At 41.0% G+C, this 19995-nt stretch overlaps 1 protein-coding gene and 1 non-coding gene across 2 annotated transcripts; both read right to left on the bottom strand.

Annotated features, from left to right (window-relative positions):
• Positions 1-599: 599 nt before the first annotated feature.
• TMCO5A (transmembrane and coiled-coil domains 5A) lies at positions 600-14205 on the bottom strand. Its single transcript, XM_052647195.1, has 11 exons — positions 14171-14205; positions 13018-13167; positions 12476-12599; positions 11757-11807; positions 10808-10879; positions 8873-8929; positions 8378-8437; positions 7884-7948; positions 6438-6495; positions 4191-4231; positions 600-798 (listed from the first exon to the last, which is right to left on the bottom strand). Exons 1-11 carry the CDS (start codon positions 14203-14205, stop codon positions 600-602), a joined length of 912 nt encoding a protein of 303 aa, XP_052503155.1.
• Positions 3753-3851, bottom strand: LOC128054908 (small nucleolar RNA U13). The gene has a single exon (XR_008200054.1). It is a non-coding gene; the product is annotated as a small nucleolar RNA U13 (small nucleolar RNA).
• Positions 14206-19995: the final 5790 nt, after the last annotated feature.

Raw genomic sequence — 19995 nt, 5'->3', positions numbered from 1 at the left:
TCACAAAGAGTCGGACACGACTGAGTGACTTCACTTTCACTTTCACTTTCTTGCTAAATAGAAAATGCCCATTCAATGAGAAGAGAGAGAGAGGTGAAGCTCCACTGACATTGCTTTCAGACTTCTGGATCCAGCCATGCCTGGAGGCCCGGATTTTTAGTTCCATGAGGCAATACTTTTTTTTGTGTTATCGATTTATACATTAACCTAAACTAAGGCAATTGTTAACCAAAGAGTTCTAATATAAGTAATGAACAATCTTCTGCTTTGCAGGGATCCAGTGTCTTAAATTTTTAAGATTCACCAGAAGTGATCAACTCTAATTTTGTTCAGCATCTCTGATATTATTCTAAGAATTGTCTACTCTGTTTATGCTCTGGCTCTATTTCACTTATCCACATAGCCACAGGAATCCATTGACAGAGCTCTTTACTGGACAAGGTTAATCTTGGAAAGACAGTGCAAGGTGGAATGGTAATGAAGTAGGCAAACCTCAAGGGAAAAACTTAAGAAAACCTCTTCCCTCCACAAGTTCTGCGTCTCCTAGTCTATCGCTCAGATGCTACTTGTCTTCTTTTGCTCAAGGATATTTCTTGGGATCAGTGGGGTAACACGTCCTCTGTCTCAAGTGTGAGACATGGAAAGAGGAAACATCTTAGCTTCCACAAGACGTTCCTGCTCAGTATCTTGGGCAATATGTTGACAAAGAGATCTGGATTTATAAAACTTAAATGGAACAACAAGTAGCCCAGCAGTCTGATGAAAAACAGCGTGGTGAAAAAGGAATATTGAAAAATCCTGGAAGGAGAAAGCCGAGAAACTGTTAACTAGAGGTTAGAAAACCTGGAACAAAACAGTCATACCTAAATGCATGTCTGATTCTTCGATATTGAAATGTCTCTACTCCTAACAACCCCTTGTAAAGGCAACCTCTTCCCATATGCTGGTCTTCCAGCTACTCTCCCATCACCATGTTTAATTATCTTTCAGCATTATCACTATTTAAAGGTATCTGGTTTTGTTTGTTTTTATTTTGGAAAATTGTTTTTGCTTCAATTTATGCTCTATTAGCAGGGTGTGTTTCTGCAGCTCCACAGCCTCTTCAACATCTGGTATTGTCAGATTTTAAAGCTTTTGCCAGCCAAATGTGTATAAAGTAATATATCACTATGGTCTTAGCTTGCATTTCCCTGATGAACGATGGAGCTGGACATTTGTCCATGTGTTTATGGTCTTAAGTGATTCCTCTTGCCCATTTATCTATTATGCTGTTTGGGCCTTTCTTATTAATTTGTAGGAAAACTTTGTATATTCTTGATATCAGTCGTTTGCCATTGTGTATATTTTGAATATTTTCCCTCTAGCTTATAACTTTCACCTACTCTAAGGTGTTGAAGAACAAAAGTTGTTTTTTTCAAAATTTATTTTTAATAAAGTCTAATTTATCAACCTTTCCTTTAATTAGAATGAATGCTTTTTGTATATTGTTTGAAAAGTCATTCTCTACCCCTTGGCCTAAAAGATACTATTTTCTATTAAATCTTTATGGTAGTTTAAAAATATGTCCACAAATTCTCTGTTACTCCTCCTGTTGAGAACTTCCTTTCCATCGGAGTATGGAACAGACTTGAATGACTTGCTTCTAAAGAACAGCATATCATGGAAGTGACAGTGTGTGATTTCCTAGGCTATGTACTAAAAGCATTGATGCTTCCTCCTTACTTTCAGGAGGAAGCCAGCTGTGAGTTTGTGAGGACACACAGGCAGCCTGCTGGAGAGGTCCTTGTTATGAGGAACTGAGACCTCCTGCCAACAACCAGCTGTGTGAGTAAGCTCCTTTGGAAATAGATCCTCTGGCCTCAGCCAAGCCTTCTAATGACTGTAATTTCAGCCAACATCTTAACTACATCCTCATAACAGATCCTGAACTAGAACCACCCAGCTGAGTAGCTCACAGATTTCTGACGCACAGAAAATGTGAGTTGATAAAATGTTTGTTGTTTGCAGTCACTGAATTTGGGGGCAATTTGTTATGTAGCAATAGATGACTAATACTGTGTTTATAAGCTTTTAAAAATTGATATTTACATCTTTAATTATCTGGGCTTGATTTTTGTTATGCTGTATAGTAGTGATTCAATCTTATTTTTTCTCAGATACCCATTTCTTCCCCCGCCATATATATCGAACAATCAATCCTTTCTTTCCCCTCTGACATATAATCAATGCCATAGATCAAGTTTCTGTATGTACACTGTTTCTGAGCTCTTTGTTCTATTCCATTGGTTGACTTTTCTATTCCTGTGATAACATCACACCATCGTAATTACTGTAGCTTCCTAGTAAGTCTTGGCATCTCAAAGGACACGTTTCTCACTCCTTAACCCTCCTTTAAAATCGTCCAGGTCATTATATGACCCTTTACGCTCGCATATATGCTATATTTTGTTGTCATTTTATTCAATTTCATGAAAAATCTTTGGGGGAGTTTGATTGGAATTGAATTGATTTTATTCATTAGTTGGAGACCATTGATATATTTATGATATTAAGGCCTGCTATCCATGATCTTAGTGTTTTCTTCTTTCATTCATGTTACCTTTAATATTTCCTAATATATTGCTATAAATATCCTTATGGTAGTCTTGATTTCTCTTTTAACTGATTGTTTTGCATTTGTGATTTTAATATGATTGACATGAGCAAACCTCCCCTGTTTCCTTTGCTATATTATATTACTCTCATCAAGGTGTGGCAGGCTACATTCTGCCCCAGGACAAATTCACTGTTCAACTCCACTCACCAGTCAAAACAGCCCTTCCCCTCCAGTTTTCTGAAGTTTTCCTGTAGCGTTAATCTTGGTGACAAGATCCATTCTAGTACAGGATCTTGGTCAAAATGAGAATCAAAAGCTGTTTACAATCCTCTTCCCACCACTCTCCTTGGATACCGTGTTCATGAGAAGGGTCTGGGATGACATCTCTGGAAGGACATGCCTAGGGACAATCTCAGGAACCACCTTGCTTTCTTATCAGCACACATATACCAGTGTCCCAAGGATGTGGATCAGGACAAGAGGAAAGACATTTAAAGTTTGATGTGATAAGGTAGATTTGCTGGACTTTAGGCTACTAACTTTTCTTTAGGCTACTAACTCTCTTTAAGGCAGACAATTTTTATCCTAGGAGTTCATGTGGGCAATTCCATGCTGGGCACTTGTTTCTGAATTATTGGTGAAGGTGGCCTAGGAGTTCTAGGGAAGATTCTTCTGGTTGTTCTGGGAACATGCATTTAGGGATACTGAAATATGTAATACTTCACTTATCTGGTATGAAGGAGTATCCCTCTTAAGCAGATTTTCCAGACAGTTGGAGCTGGACTTTAAGCACCAATAATTTTATGTTAACCATTTTGATGGGACTCTTTCTAAATCACATGTCATACCACTTTAAATTTATCTTTCTCTATGCCTTCTTAAACATATTGAACATAATTTGACCTTTTCTTAAAAATGAAGGGGCTTCAATACTAATTTTACTTTGCAATGATGGTTATTCCCTAAGGGCTAATATCCACTCAGTTGTTTGAATTTTGAGTTCTTATTTGTATTAACAAGATATTTAAACAGTTATTGTGTGCTGGATACAGTTAGTTGCTATCTCTTTTTCATAATCATTTTCTCTCCCTTTTATCTGTTGTTAGGCAGTGGTATCCTTGCCTTTAGAAATTCTCTCCCTACTTTTGTTTTTTACATTAAGAGGTAGTATGCTGATGTAGCAAAGTTTGAGGGAGGCATATCTCATGCAATAGTGTAAAGACCCAACCATCATGCTTATGAACCACAGAAGGATCTCCCCATTTCTAATCTACTGATGTTACTGGAAAACCGGACACATCAAACTAGTTGAAAGTGTTAAAGGGAAAAAGGAGTAAGAAGAGACTTACCACATCTCTTCTAGGTAATGAGATTCCTGTTTCTAATTACTGCTAGGCCACTGGCTTCTAATACTGGAAAGCTGAGATTGGTAATCACCTTCAGACAAGGAAGTCATAACATTGACTGAGAAATGCAGTCATTGTTGAGTTGACTCTGTGTGTGTGTGGTTGTGTGGCTAGACTTTGTTCTCTGCCAGAGTAGCCAAGTAGAACTCTTAGTTTTCTGGGAAGTTTACTCAGTGATATTTACTTACCTTTTACAGAACCCTGCTTTCTTCTTTTGGAGAGAGTTATCCTAGGAGAAGAAAGGACAGTGATAAACAGTATCTGGAGGCTATTATCACTGCCAAATAATATTCACTGAGCTGTTAATTAAATGTTATTTTAGATGAAATTTTACAGATTTTTTTCATACACAAAAGGAGATGAAATTTTCAAAGCCAAATACATGTGTGTATATATGGATGTATGGATGTATGCTCAGTCCTTCAGTCATGTCTGATTCTTTGCGACCCCATGGACTGCAGCCCGCCAGTCTCTCTGTCCATGGGATCTTTCAGGCAAGGATACAGGAGTGGGTTGCCATTTCCTCCTCCAGGGGATCTTCCCGACCCAGGGATTGAATTCGTGTCTCCTGCATTGGCAGGCAGATTCTTTACCGCTGAGCCACCTGGGAAACCCATATAAATATACACACATATGCATATATATGCAACTGCATCACCTTTTGATATTCTGATAGGAAAGAAAGAAGACAGAAAGGGAAGGTCATACAGCTAGTAAGTGGCAGGACCAGGCCTGGATCCCAGGTCCTCTGAGTCTACTTCCTGGGCTCTCTCAACTATACCCTTACCTTTGGATTAGCCAGTGACCCTTTGAGAAGTTTGTAGGCTATACAAACCACACAAACTTATTCTAGAGATAAAACTTGAAAGCTATAAAAATGTAAAGATGAGGATATACTCTGGATTTCTATGACATTTCTCTTCCAAATGTTTTCTCAGTTATTTTCCTTTTAACTTCCTTGTGAGATAAAAAGGAAGAGAAAGTATGATCACATTTTAAAACTGTGGAAATGAGGCTTGCAGAACTGGAATTAGAAAGTACCTTTCTGGGTTACAAATTTGATTCTATAGCTTGAGTGAAATGAAGTGGCATGCGAGCTGGTCACCTGCTCAGGTAGCCTCTCCACAGGGATTGCTCAGACCTCGTAGGCAATTGAACCATCTCATGGTACTCATAATCTTGAGGAATACACCCTGTTGCTTCTCTGATAGGTGGCCACAAAGAATAATTAATGAGCCACTGGGATTAGATGATGGGACACACTGGGGAGCATGCCAAGCTTGGTTCTAGAGAGGTGGACTTCATTTATTTCAGGAGTTTCGCTTGCTGCATGGAATATATCAGCTTGAAACCAGAATAACCTGTTCAGAACAGTGAGAACTATAGTCATACAGTCTCATAAATTTTCAAACATCCGGAGGACTCGAAGGATAATTGTCAATTGTTGATATGTGCTTTTAAAGAAGAGATGACTTCTCCTTTCTATGGTTATAAAGACTGTATATCTCAACAGTATAAAATCCCTGATGAATGTCAGCCTTGGTTCTAAAGGAAATATAAATTACAGCTCAAGTCCAGTAAGATTTATCTATGTACTTGCTGCCATAAGATGCCAAGCAGGCCCAGAGGTCTGGTGCTCTATGTCCACATCGGTTTCCTTCAGACCTTTGCATATGTGCTCTAACATCATGATGTTAAAGACGTGCAAACATGGAAGCTGTATCATAAAGAAACAGTTGCTTCCTATGTTTTAACTCAGAGGCCAGCTCTGGTTAGATGGTGATAGGTGCCCTTGGCATTCTGTGCAGTGAAAGCTTCAGGACCATGCTGGGATCATCAGGAAAGAGTGCTGTGATTGGTGCAGAGCAGTGGTGTATATATTGGCCTTTTCTCCATAGAGTGCGCCTTCAGCTACTGTTCCTTCTTGCTTCCACTCTAAGCTTTCTCTGCTCTTGGACTGGTTTCTTTGAGAACACATCATTTGCATGGCTGTAGGAGGGAAAACCTGGAAAATCCCATGGATGGGGGAGCCTGATGGGCTGCAGTCCATGGGGTCGCAAAGAGTCGAACACGACTGAGCGACTTCACTTTTGCTTTTCACTTTCATGCATTGGAGAAGGAAATGGCAACCCACTCCAGTGTTCTTGCCTGGAGAATCCCAGGGACGGGGGAGCCTGGTGGGCTGCCGTCTATGGGGTCGCACAGAGTCAGACACGACTGAAGTGACTTAGCAGCAGCAGCAGCATCAGGAGGGAAAACAGTTGTTCCCAGTGTCCTCTTGGTTTAAGGTTGAAATGCTTTGAAATTACATCTAGCACTGTTCTTGGGAAATGCATATGGGAAGATTGATAGATGTTTGGTGGCTTATAGTAATTTTGGAAACTCCTTTGAAAGGCAGTGATGCTGAAGAAGCTGAAGATGGAATGGGTACTTACCTTGTTATTTTGGCTGTTATACTCTTTGCTTGTGGAGTTCATGCACATAACTTTTGACCTAGCGGGTAGAAGAACCAAGACAGAGATTGGATAAAGTGCACATGGAGATTCATACTATATGGTGGTTATTTTAAAATAGTTTTATATTCTAATGCTATGTTGTCCACTATTGTAGCCATTTGCTACATGCAGCTATTTAAATTAATTAAAAAATAATTTCCTCAGTCATATTACCTGTTTTTCAAGTACTCAGTAAATGGCTTAGTGGATACTTAATAGATAGCATATAAATTTTTGTTGAATAGTCTTGGTTTAGAAACTTAGCTTAGCAGTCAAGCCATACCTAGTACTCAGGAAGGATTTTGGGAGACTTGAAGGTGTCCTTTAAGGGTGAGAGCCTCCAGGTCCCGGTGCCTTGGACACCAGGCCACCGTGTGTGCCTGCTTAGTTAGAGGCTTTATGCAGTTTGGGTCTCTTTCTCTTCATCCTAAGATTCCAAAATATTTAATAAATAGAGATACTTCTTGATTGAATTAAGATTTAACTTCTAAAGAGGGTCAAGAAATTGAAGTGAAGTTTTTGATTTAAATTAAAGAATTTAAGTGTCTCCCAGGTAGCTCAGTGGTTAAGAATCTGCCTGCCAACGCAGGAGACAGGTTTAATCCCTGGGCTGGGGAGATTCCCCGGAGGAGGAAATGGAAATCCACTTCAGTATTCCTGCCTGGGAAATCCCATGAACAGAGGAACTTGGAGGGCTACAGTCTATAGAATCTCAAAAGAATCGGACACAAGAGAGTTGAACTCTTCTGACAAACTTAAGGAGTCTTTTTTTTGGGGGGGGGCTTTTCTTTTATTTAATATAGTATATAGTATAATAGTATACAGTTTGAGTTTCATAATATGATAGCCTTAGCAGGTGTCTGAAGGTTAGTGTCATGCCTATCCCATATGGTTTAATTTCTATATATTTGGGATAAGTGAGGATGGTATTATTATAAGGCCTTTTCTGTGAAATGTTTGTGACCACTAGTCCTTCTTAAGGCACATGTTCCTGGCCTTAATATAAACCCAAATAATTGGTAATATGATAAAGTTAGGAAGGGAAATGCATTTCTAGAGTCTTTTAAGAAAGCTGGGAAAAGGACCTTCATTTTAAATTTGGTTTATTATAATCATATTGTGTATACACTTGAAAATGGTGCTGTTTAAAAAAGTTGTGTATTTATACAATAACAGTATATGAATTCATTTATCTTGCCCTAAAAAAAAGATAAAGTTGGTGTAGTATAGGTGGAGGTGACCTGATCACTATGGAGGGGAAAGATATGTGGTGTCAGGGCTCTTGCAATTCCAAATTGGAATTAGTCAGAGAGATGTTTGCTCTGACCCAGGCTGAGATGGAGTTACCACTAAAACCAGGATGTTCCTTTGTTTGCCAAAGCTCACACTTCTCTCTCAAGGAACCGAGTTTCTAGTTCTTCTTCTATTTTCTTCAGAGTTTCCTGGTACTTCTTCAAAGAGAAATAAAGGAAAGCACAGTTACTAATTAAAGCCATGTGCTTTTTCTAATCATAATAAACACACATTATTACATTATAACATAAATGTTTGATATTCCCACTGCCACTTTTCCTTCTTCCTAGCCTTCACTCCACCATTACTAATCTCTCACTACATTTCACCATTGGACAGGCCCCTGGGAATAATTGGGATTATAAATAGGAAAAGTGCTCATCATTAAGTTAAAGGCACTAGGGGCTGGGAGACCAGGGAAGCAAAAGAATGATATTGGTGGTAGAGTGTCAAAGACTGTAAAGTCCCTTTGGAGTGACACCTTGAAGAGTTAAAATTATTCCAAATGGTCTTCTCTGAAAAACCTATTTCCATTTCACTGTGTACCTGAACAAACCCTTTGCTATCTCTTTACTGAGAGGCTGTACCTTTATGCAGAGAGCTTGATCTTCACAGAGCTGAGCCACGAATGCATAGTCTTCTATTACCTGGGAAGCAAAATTTATTAGTCTTAAATTTTCTCAGGAATTTATATAAGAACAATAGTATACTTGTTTCCTCCTGTGTACAAGACCCAAATGTAGGCTTCTGTTTTTTTCTAAATATGTCTTTTGTACATATAAACTCATTTTCTGAGGATATACTTTATAGTCCCATGGGGATTATTTGGGGACAGTTGGGAGAAGAACAGATACTAATTTGTGGAAAATAGACATTATGGGATGTATCCTGTAGAAATGTTAAATAGTAGGTAACCTAGAATACTGTATTCATCTTCCTTTCCTTCTTATCCTCCTGATCCCATGTAGTTTTGGAAGAAGAACATTATTATAACTCAATCATTTGAAGAATGTGTTAGATTGTTGGACCAAGAATCACATTTCCCTTCCTTTGGGAGAAGTAATGTTGAAGTTTGTGGTTACCTTGGCCAGCTCCTTCTCTTGGTCCGCACAGGAGGCTTCCAGTTGTTGTAACTTAACCTATAGACAGGAAAGGAGGCTGGTAACTCAGCAAGGCAAAACCAGAATTTCATTCTGAAATGCTATCACAAAGTTTATCTCACAGGTGATTGAAGTGCGTCAGGCACATTTCAGATATCTCTTTGTTGGAGAGCAGTCAAACCATCCTGTGCAGCTGCCTGGTGAATACACTGAGCGTTCATCCGTGCTCCCTTCGCCCTTAAACTTCAATTCTTAGCTTCCTTCTTCCTTAGCTATTTTTCTTAGAAAACGTCACTATCCCCTTTGCGTTTATATATTCATTACTCACTGCTCTCTTCCTCCCTGTATTCCTCTTTTCCTTCCTTGAATATTTGATGAAAGCCATTTTATGTCGGCCACTCTACTGGAATGACAGGGAAAGGGCAAAGGGAGGACTGAGGATACAGTGATGAGCAGGATTGACAGGCTGTCTGCCTCACAGAGTTGGCATTCTAGGTGGGGGACACAACAAATAAGTCAACCTGATAACGATAAGTGCTGTGAAAGAAACAAATCACAGAAGTGTGCTGAGAGTGAGTGATGGAGTAAGAGCTATTATAGGTGGTTTGTGAAGGCCTCTCTGATGATACTTGAAGTCTAAATGATAAATATTAGCCAAATGGAGATCTGGAGGAAACATGTTCCATGCAGAGGTTACAACAAGGGCCAAGAGTGTGAACTTTGGTGTGGATGAGGAAGTTACGTGGTTGTCCATAGGGTTGCAAAGAGTCAGACACAACTGAAGCGACTTAGCACACATACAATCACCTTCAGTTCAGTTCAGTTCAGTCGCTCAGTTGTGTCCGACTCTTTGTGACCCCATGAATCGCAGCACGCCAGGCCTCCCTGTCCATCACCATCTCCCAGAGTTCACTCAAACTCACGTGCATCGAGTCCGTGATGCCATCCAGCCATCTCATCCTCTGTTGTCCCCTTCTCCTCCTGCCCCCAATCCCTCCCAGCATCAGAGTCTTTTCCAATGAGTCAACTCTTTGCATGAGGTGGCCAAAGTACTGGAGTTTCAGCTTTAGCATCATTCCTTCCAAAGAACACCCAGGGCTGATCTCCTTTAGAATGGACTGGTTGGATCTCCTTGCAGTCCAAGGGACTCTCAAGAGTCTTCTCCAACACCACAGTTCAAAATAACCTTACTTAGCAGGTAAAACTCACTAGATACTTGTATGACCAATTTAGTGATTTCTTTTCCTAGACTGGATCCATGACAGGATATGTAAATTTCCCAGCATACGGTAGATTTATAGATCCTAGCTCTGTCTCTCAGAGAAGGCAGTGGCACCCCACTCCAGTACTCTTGCCTGGAAAATCCCATGGACGGAGGAGCCTGGTGGGCTGCAGTCCATGAGGTCTCTAAACAACTGAGTGACTTCACTTTCACGCATTGGAGAAGGAAATGGCAACCCACTCTAGTATTCTTGCCTGGAGAATCCCAGGGACAGAGGAGCCTAGTGGGCTGCCGTCTATAGGGTCGCATAGAGTCGGACATGACTGAAGCGACTTAGCAGCAGCAGCAGCTCTGTCTCTATGAATTCATACACATACCTTAGCCAATTTTCAAACTGAGGTTGGGAGGGACTGATTAAATTGCCCTGATTTAAATTAGGGACTTCAGCTGCCTCCAATGTTACATATGTATTTGTGTTTCTGCTCTTCCTCATGGAAGAAAGAACAAAATATATGGTTTCAGAGCAAAATTCCTGACTAAGAGCAGAGGAAAATTCAGCACTCAATGGCCCAGGCTTATGCCTGACATGGGTAAAACTACAAAGAATTTATCTCAACTTTGACAGTTGTTTCAACTTGAAGGCTTGTTTCCTGCTCACATAGTCCAAACCCATTCAAGATTGCTTTTCCATTTACCTTTGACTCTTCTGGGGTTCCCTTTAGATTGTCTTGTTCACACTTTGTTGCTTTTTGAGATTTCCTTGTAAGCTACAGTTTCAAATAAAAAAAATTGATTACAAGTAAAAAATACATCCCCCCCCCCCCCACCAAAAAAAAAGACAAAGATATTCTCTGGTGTGTGTGGGCTGGTAATTTGGCCTTGATAAAAGCTGTCAGGAGATGGTCCTTTGTTGGATACTTGGTACCCTTGAAAACATTTTTATTCTGCCTCCAATTTCTTCCCACCAGTCTTGATCATCAAAGCTAGATCTGCTCAAGACAGGGGTACTTTTCCAAACTCCTAATCCATGCTGGGTTACTCAGGGCTGCAGACCTGGGTCAGAAAGCATGATAAACATAGGAAGCCCACTGTATTCTGAGCAGGAGTTAAGATAAAGGGAATGTCTAGATGAAGAAAAGGGAATCCTTAAGAATTAAGTATTTTTAAAAGTCTCTGTTGAAAGTAAATTTGGGCTGCAGACCTGGGTCAGAAAGCATAAACATAGGAAGCCCACTGTATTCTGAGCAGGAGTTAAGATAAAGGAATGTCTAGATGAAGAAAAGGGAATCCTTAAGAATTAAGTATTTTTAAAAGTCTCTGTTGAAAGTAAAATTAATTCTCACTACAAAGTTGCCAGCCAATCACTTCCAAAATGTCTGTTGGAATCCTTTTCCTTATAACACAATGAAGAACCCATTGTATCACTGAATATCCTGAATACCCCACCCATTTCTTTCATCGATACTTGCAGGGAAGATCTGTGGAATTTATTTACATTATCGGGCTAAGTCTCAGGAGAGCAGTTACCGCCCCAGCACAGGCTGGCCTGACATGTGGAATCCCCTGCGATCACTTTTGCTCCCTTGCCTCTCTGATGAGTGCACATGCAGCAGGAACACTGGGGACACAAGAGCCCTAGCCCACCTTTCTTTCAAGTTCTGCTATGCTGTGGACCAGGGTCTCATTCTTCCTTTCCTGTTGAGAGAAAGAAGCAGAGTGTAAGTGGCCATGTGCACATCATCATCTTTTTTCTTTTTTTTCAGTTGATTTTTCTCCATTTCACTCCAGTGATTTTTCCTGCAGGTACTCTATCTTACTGCATAATGTCAGGTTAGGTATCTGTGGTTTGATCTCAATATATACATGCCAACTTACTGGGGGCAGAGATGCCCACACGCAGGGCTTTCCAGTACTAAATATTACCAAAGAAACCCTAACCTCCACACATTCCTTTCCATACATGGTCACATCCTGCCACAACTTTTGAGTAGACTACACAGGGTATGTAAAAAGGAAAGACTATTTCATTCTTTGGAAGGACTGATGGTGAAACGGAAGCGCCAATACTGTGGCCACCTGATGTTAAGAACTGACTCATTGGAAAAGACCCTGATGCTGGGAAGGATTAAGGGCAAGGGGAGTAGGGGGTGACAGAGGATGTGATGGTTGCATGGCATCACCAACTCAGTGGACATGAGTTTGAGCAAACTCCTGGAGATAGTGAAGGACAGGGAAGCCTGGTGTGCTGCAGTTCATGGAGTCAAAAAGAATCAGACATGACTGAGCAACTCTTATCTGATGATTGATGAGAGACAGGATGATGAATGTAACCGGTCAATAGCACTTCCCAGCTTCTTGCTTACCAGTCTGGCAGTTTCTTCTTCCACCTCCTGCAAGGCTCTTTCCCTTTCCATCGTGGTGCTGTTCTCCTTCTCCCACTCCTCATCCTCTGCCAGGTCTCTGGTCTGAGTGATCTCATTTTCCAACCTGGACGACACAAGCACGCACTGTGAGGAACTCAGTTTCAGAACTGATAAAACACATAGATCAGTTTCAAGGGTACCTCTGTGACCATAAATATGAATCTCAAGTTGGAAACCCTTCTTTCCTGGATTCTTTGACTCAGAATCACTTTCACGGCAGAGAAAGTAAGATTCCTCTAATTCCCAAGTCAAATACCTCAATGTTCTTTCAACTCAGGTAAATATCACCCAATTTTTTAGGAATCTCCTTGAAACTTGCTGTAGTTCAGGTTTGGGCTGTAGAGAAATGCCAAAGAATGAAGGAGAACCTTTGCTGTACAAGATTTAGATATCTAGAACAACCTGGAAAATTCAGTTTTGTCTCTTCTTTCCCATCCCATCCTCTGGACTGAGTACTTTCCACATGGAACCCCAACACTCACCTCTGAATCTCATCTTCTTTCTTGTGGATTTTGACGAGAAGGTCCTGATTCGCTTCATCTATTCTCTGCATATCCCTTTCGAGGTCCATATTCAAACTGTTAATGTTCTTCTTTGACTGGGCCAACCTTAAGATTTCCACTTTCTCTGACCTATAGACTCAGTCCCCAAAATGAACAAGGGCCAGTTATTTTAAGGTCAGTAATCTTTGGACTAAAGGGCATATCTAAAAGGCATTACATTCATTAACCTGGCTGTTTCTGGGAACATAGTTTTCCATTTTCATTCTTAGGAAATTATATTTCTTAATCATGCTCTACAGTTTGTTTCAGTAAGTCTCAACTTGGTTGGCAAGGGAGGTTTTTCTCGGCTTTCTCAGCCAAAGTGCTTGATATACTAGTGCATCTCTACTTTGGTTCCAGGAGAAGTCTTGCTTCCTTAAACAGCCCTCTGCACTGGTTTCTCAGACAAATTGTTCACAGAATCTGCTCATGCCATCCACTTTTATTGAGTACTTTTATCCAGATAGCTGGCACATTCCTAATGATTGGGCCCGGCTTCATGCAGAGGCACAAGTGATTTCCACTGGCAGGGAGGGCTTTAGTCTTTCCCTTCCTTCTTATCTCAAAACTTCTGTTCCAGTGCCTGCTACAAAGCTTGAAAATGTACCATGACAATCACTCCATTAAGTTAACAGATGTAATCCATGTGTACGCTTTCAAGAATGCAAACATCTTTTTGAAGTAAATTTGAATAAACTAAAGGTTCACACTAGAGTGGTCTAGAAAGGGTACCTGGCACATGGGAAGCTCTCAGTAAACTTCTCTTTTTCTTGTATCAGTTAAGTAGTTTGCTTTTTAAATAATTAGCCACAAACAAGTTAGTGAGGCAGAGAGATTTTTGAGTAAGAATGAGGGATGATTTTGGAAAAGGAAGTCCTATCTTGGAAGGATTTAATAATAGCTATCACTTAGAAGCGAAAGTTTATAAACGCTATCCCTTCAGGAGGGCAAAGTGCTTGGGGTAGAATGCAGTGGGGGATGGATAGATAATAGATGGAGAGAGAGGAAGACTAGGACATGAAGGAATACATCAACAGCAGCCCTTCTTCATACCTTGGTCCTTGGATGGCTTTGCATAATTATGATTACTTACTCATAATCTAGTTGATCTTCCTTTTGTTCTTCCATTGTCGATTTCCCTAAAATATCACAGAGATGTATCTAATGAATTGGGGAAATGGATCCATTTATGAAATAGAGTAACTAGCCTAGAGCCCCCAAGTACAGAAACAAAATTAACTGGTTTCTCCCCACCAACTTCACATTTTGACCATGACAAAGTTCAGCCTTTTGGTTTTCTGCTCATGATCTGATTATGCCTCAGTAAGGATGCAGTGAGAATACAGTATATACTAGATATTTCAGCATATATCCTGCTACAGATATATTCGGAGATAGTTCACCTACACAGAATCCTTTGGAATTTATATGCTACAATAAGAATCAATAGTTATCAATTGTTCTTAAGTCCCTTTCTGCTCCAGGCCCAGTTGCTTTCCTAAAGAGCTTATGGACATGGGTGTAGGTGTGTAACTTCTCTGAAAAGTAATCTCTGCTCTGTCTAGCCTGGTGTCTGTAAGAATCTCTAGATATTAAGATCTTAGTATTAAATAGGTCTCAGAAAAACCAAGTAGAAGTAAATAATTTGGCTTGCTGTGCCTCCTGGGTTTCCCCCTACTCTCCATTTCTTCCATAAACTCCACCTCCCTTCTGTTGTGTGTGATCTTCCTGATTCTGCCCTAGGCAGTTAGCTGCTGAAGCGTCCAATCTTTCCCCAGTGAAACTGTGCAATAGATTCTCAGAACCTTCATGACTTTGCTGTTGACACGGGGAGGGCGGAGCAGCATGTCACAGTGGTTTGGGTGGCAACGGTTTCTCACCATCTATGGAGACTTAAGAGCCTAGCTGGGTATGTGTGTCTCATGGCCATGTCTTCCCTTTGGCAGCAGTAGTTGAATGGATCTGATTTCTGGGCCGTATGAATGGGGTAGCCCCTGTTTTTGACTTCTCTGGTAGACTGTGCTCTCTCACTGCCCAAGTGTAACTAATATAGAAAGTCTGAGTCCTAAGGCCAGCAGTCTAATCCCATCATGTAGCCAGCTAACTGCTCATTCATTTGACAAACACTGAAGCTGTTGAAGGAGCCCCTTTGTATTCCAGGCACTGTTCTAAGCATCAGAGAGACAGAGTACACTAAACAGTCACGATATTTGCTCTCATGGAGTGTACATTCTAGGGCAGGGGTCCCCGACCTCTGGGATGTCATGCCTGATGATCTGAGGTGGAGCTGATGTAATCATAATAGAAATAAAGTGCACAATAAATGTAATGCCTTGAATCATCCTGAAACCATTTGCCCCACCCTTGTCCGCAGAAAAATTGTCTTCCATGAAACTAGTTCCTGGTGTCAGAAGTTTTGGGGGACTGCTGTTCTAGGAGGGGTGTTGGGGGAGGTAGTAATAACACAAACAACAACATAAATGAGTAAAGTAATTTTAGTTGGTATGACAAAAGAGAAGAGTGCTGGAAGGAAACATAAACTGGTGACGGGGATGAAGGAGATGTAGTGTGTTTATGTGTGTGGGAGGGAAGTGGTTACAGTTGTAAGCCGGGTGGTGCAGCTTAGCACCCCCAGACCTGGAAGTGTGGATGTAGCTCCATTAAGAGGGCTAGTGAATGGGAGACCTTAGGTTGTGCTGGAGTGGACACAGAACCCGGAGACCCGACATGGGCAATAGCAAAGGTCATGGTCATCAGGAGCATGGGCCAGCATGCATCCTGAAAGGCCAGCAGACCCAAGGGCAACAAGCAGAGGTATGAAGACCCAAAGCTCCTCCTTCAATCCACCTCAAGGATACACAGCTTTCCCCTGCACCTGCCACTCTCCAGGGAAAGAAGAGAGCTCTAGAGAAGGAGAGTCTCCCAAGACTGAGAAATTACCTGAAAGACATTTTTAACCAGGAAAAGTCTATGGTATCTTGAATTGGTCCCACTGAGTCTTTTCTGCCAACTTAAGGAGTCAGAGCTAAAGGGGAAGATAAGATCATTTGCAGAATATAAAGAATATACTTCTGCACACCTGGGTATGTATGTTTTGGCCAGATTCTGCACCATTTGTAACTTTGTGTGTGTGAATCATGGAAACCTAGGAAGTTTTGGATCTCGACTTAATAAGGACCGCATTGAGTTGATTTGTGGGCCAGAGTGACTTCTTAACATACTGTAGTTTCTAATAAACTATTTGTAAAATTAATGGCCTCTGATGACCCCCATTACCATCTCCCTTCTTCCTGAAAGAAGGCATTTCGTTGCTTTATGAAGCTGTACACAGAAGAGTAATTAAGTAACAATTCAGGCCAATGGCCTCTCCCAGGAATTCATGGTAGAGAGAGTTCATTAACCCCAGCTAGTTATGGCTTCTCCAGGAAATGCCCTGGACCAAGGTTATTGTAACTATTAATGGATTGGATAGAGACTTTGACTGAGATAAAAATAAAGCTCTATCTCCTTCCTGGGGAGCTTTTCTCCTTGAGGGGTTACCAAAGGCAAGCCTGTAGGAGCAACAGAACCCCAAGCTTGGGGCCTGTGTGGGATGAGAACAACAGATTGCTATAGGGAGAACTGCTAAATGAAGGTAAAAACAGGGCCTTGGGGGCAAATCAAGGTCTTTGATATAATCCGTCTTGCTTTTCAGGAGGTGGCTTGATTAATGCCTCGTGCAGCTTTGGGGCAGCAGTTATCACCTTCCTAACGTTCCTGTGCTGTGCCCTGCCCCGTGCAGAAGAGCTGCTGAGAGACATGTGAGATTTGCTGCATTGCTGTCAGAAATGCAGTGGCCTTTGTGTGGAAGTCTGTTGTGAAAGCATGTGCTCTTTTCCATTCTGGGCGCTCAGGCTCTGTGTGCTGGGTCTCCCCCTTCTGCCACAGGGAGTCTGACCAGCTGCTGACAGTCAGCCCTGCCCAGGCTCTCCCTGGCCCTTCCTGCTGCCTCACAGGGATGGAGAGCTTTTCCTTCTGTTCACCTCACTTGTCCTCACCTATACTATGGCAGAATCTTTGGATATTTTTTATAAATGAGCTTGGTTTTGAAGCTCATACCAGGCAAGGCTCTAAAATCCCATTTTAGATTATTCATTATTTTTTGAATACAGGATCAAGTATGTTATTTTCCCTAAGTCCTTACTTACTTTTAATGGCTATTTCCACTAACAGGGCTAATATCCAAAATATACAAAGAACTCAGTATCAACCCCCTCCCCAAACAATCCAATTAAAAATGGGCAGAAGATCTGAATAACTTGAATAAACATTTTTTCCAAAGAAGGAGGCGTACAGATAGATGCCCAGAAGTCACATGAAACGATGCTCAACATCATTAATCATCAGGGAAATGCAAATCAAAACCATAATGAGATACAATCTCACACCTGTCAGGATGGCTATTAACAAAAAGACAAGAAGTAACAAGTGTCGGTGAGGATGCAGAGAAAAAGGAAACCTAGTGTACTGTTTGGAGAAGGCAATGGCACCCCACTCCAGTACTCTTGCCTGGAAAATCCCATAGACGGAGGAGCCTGGTAGGCTGCAGTCCACGGGGTTGGACACGACTGAGCAACTTCACTTTCACTTTTCACTTTCATGCATTGGAGAAGGAAATGGCAACCCACTCCAGTACTCTTGCCTGGAAAATCCCATGGATGGAGGAGCCTGGTAGGCTGTAGTACATGGGGTCGCTAAGAGTCGGACATGACTGAGCGACTTCCGTTTCACTTTTCACTTTCATGCATTGGAGAAGGAAATGGCAACCCACTCCAGTGTTCTTGCCTGGAGAATCCCAGGGACGGCGGAGCCTGGTGGGCTGCCATCTATGGGGTCGCACAAGAGTCGGACACGACTGGAACGACTTAGCAGCAGCAGTGCACTGTTGGTGAGAATGTAAATTGGTGCAGCCACTATGGAAAATGGCATGGAGATTCCTCAGAAACTTAACAGAGCTATCATGTGATCTAGCAATTCCACTTCTGGATATTTATCCGAAGGAAACAAAAATACGAATTCAAAAAGATATATACATCTCTGTGTTCTGTATAATCTTTAGGTTCCTAAAATATTTTTGAATTTCTTTCAGAATAACTTTCTCAAAAGTGGAAACTTGAATGTGAAGGCAAATGAAAAAAAAAAAAGGAGAGAGAATGTACCATTAAAATTAAATATTTAAAAATTGATTGCATCATTGCCATTATAATGGCAATAAAGAAATAAAAAATGAGAAGTTAATCAAGGATTCACATCAGCAAAAACTCTGGTTTTCCAAGTTCTCTTCTTTTTTTTTGACTATTAGTGAGCCATCTTTTGTGGTAATCATAGAGCAGCTGTATTGCAGTGTTTTGCCTTTTCAGTTAATATTTTTTATGGGCATTTTCCCAGGTTGTTACACACTCTCTATAGTTGTCATTTTAATCACTGCGTAAAATTCTGCTGAGTTGATAACATGCAAAATTTACTTCACCATACCCTTTTCACCAAACTGTTTATTTGTCTCCTCTCGAGGGCCAGGAGAATGCCTGCCTGTATTTCCTCTGTATTTTCTAGGGTTTCCATATAACAGAGTAGTACAGACTGGGTGGCTTAAACAAGAGAAATTAATTTTCTCCCAATTCTGGAGGCTGTGTCCCGATCAAGGTTGGTGGAGCTGATTCCTCCTGAGGCCTCTCCCCTTGGCTTACAGAAGGCTGTGTCGTCTGTGTCTTCACACAGTCATTCTTCCGTGTGCCGGTGTCCCAGCTGCCTCTCATAAGGACACAATTCACAGAGGACTGTGGCCCACCCTAGTGACCTCATTTTAAATGAATTACTTCTTTAAAGATCCTATCTATAAATAAAGCCACATTCTCAGGTACTAGGAATTAGGGTTTCCACATGTGAGTTTTGGGGGAACACAATTTGTATGAGATACTCAGTAAGTGTTTACTTGTGACCAAATTTATGAAACATTCAGATTGTTTCTCACCTTCAATAAAAAAGCAATTCAAAGAATACCTGTGTAGTTATTATATTTTTCAGGTCTAAGCAAAATATTAAAAATATATACTTCTTTTTTTTTTTTTACCATTTTTGAATTCCTATGTGTTAACATATGAATCAACTGCTTTATATTTTACAGATAAGAAGACAAGGACAAGAGGGATTAAACATTTTACTGGGATTAAAAGATTAAAAAAAACTCCCATATATGTGCCCACATCCCTCAATATTTTCTGGTTCATTCTGCAGTGAGCCTGGGAAAGGACAGTAGAAAGAGAGTATTTCCTCAGCTATAATATGGAACTGGTATTATGGAGTATTGATTCAGTGTAATCAACGTCTTAGTGGCATCATTTTTGTTTTCAGTGAAGTCATTTCTTTTAAGGTAACCAATGCTTGGTCTCTGATCACCCTGCATTTTATTTTAAATTTCCTTCTGTAGTACTCTTGCCTGGAAAATCCCATGGACAGAGGAGCCTGGTAGGCTGCAGTCCATGGGGTCGCTAGGAGTTCAGCACTACTGAGCAACTTCACTTTCACTTTTCACTTTCATGCATTGGAGACGGAAATGGCAACCCACTCGGGTGTTCTTGCCTGGAGAATCCCAGGGACGGCGGAGCCTGGTGGGCTGCCATCTATGGGGTCGCACAGAGTTGGACACGACTGAAGTGACCTAGCAGCAGCAGCAGCAGCAGCAGCAGCAGCAGCAGCAGCAGCAGCAGCAGCTTTAATTAAAAGTTTACAATTAGAAAGTGATCATTAAGTGGAGGATTCCTAAAAAGGGTAACTAGCACTCAAACTTCCATAAACAATTTACACTGAAATTTGGTGTATCTTTTTTTGCTTTTTTCTTTTGGTCATGCCACACATCTCGTCAGATTTAGTTCCCCAACC

The sequence above is a fragment of the Budorcas taxicolor genome, chromosome 10 (assembly GCF_023091745.1).
Source record: "Budorcas taxicolor isolate Tak-1 chromosome 10, Takin1.1, whole genome shotgun sequence".
Taxonomy (NCBI): domain Eukaryota; kingdom Metazoa; phylum Chordata; class Mammalia; order Artiodactyla; family Bovidae; genus Budorcas; species Budorcas taxicolor.
Note: the sequence above shows the minus strand (reverse complement) of the source record. Positions and strands in the feature narration are given on the sequence as shown.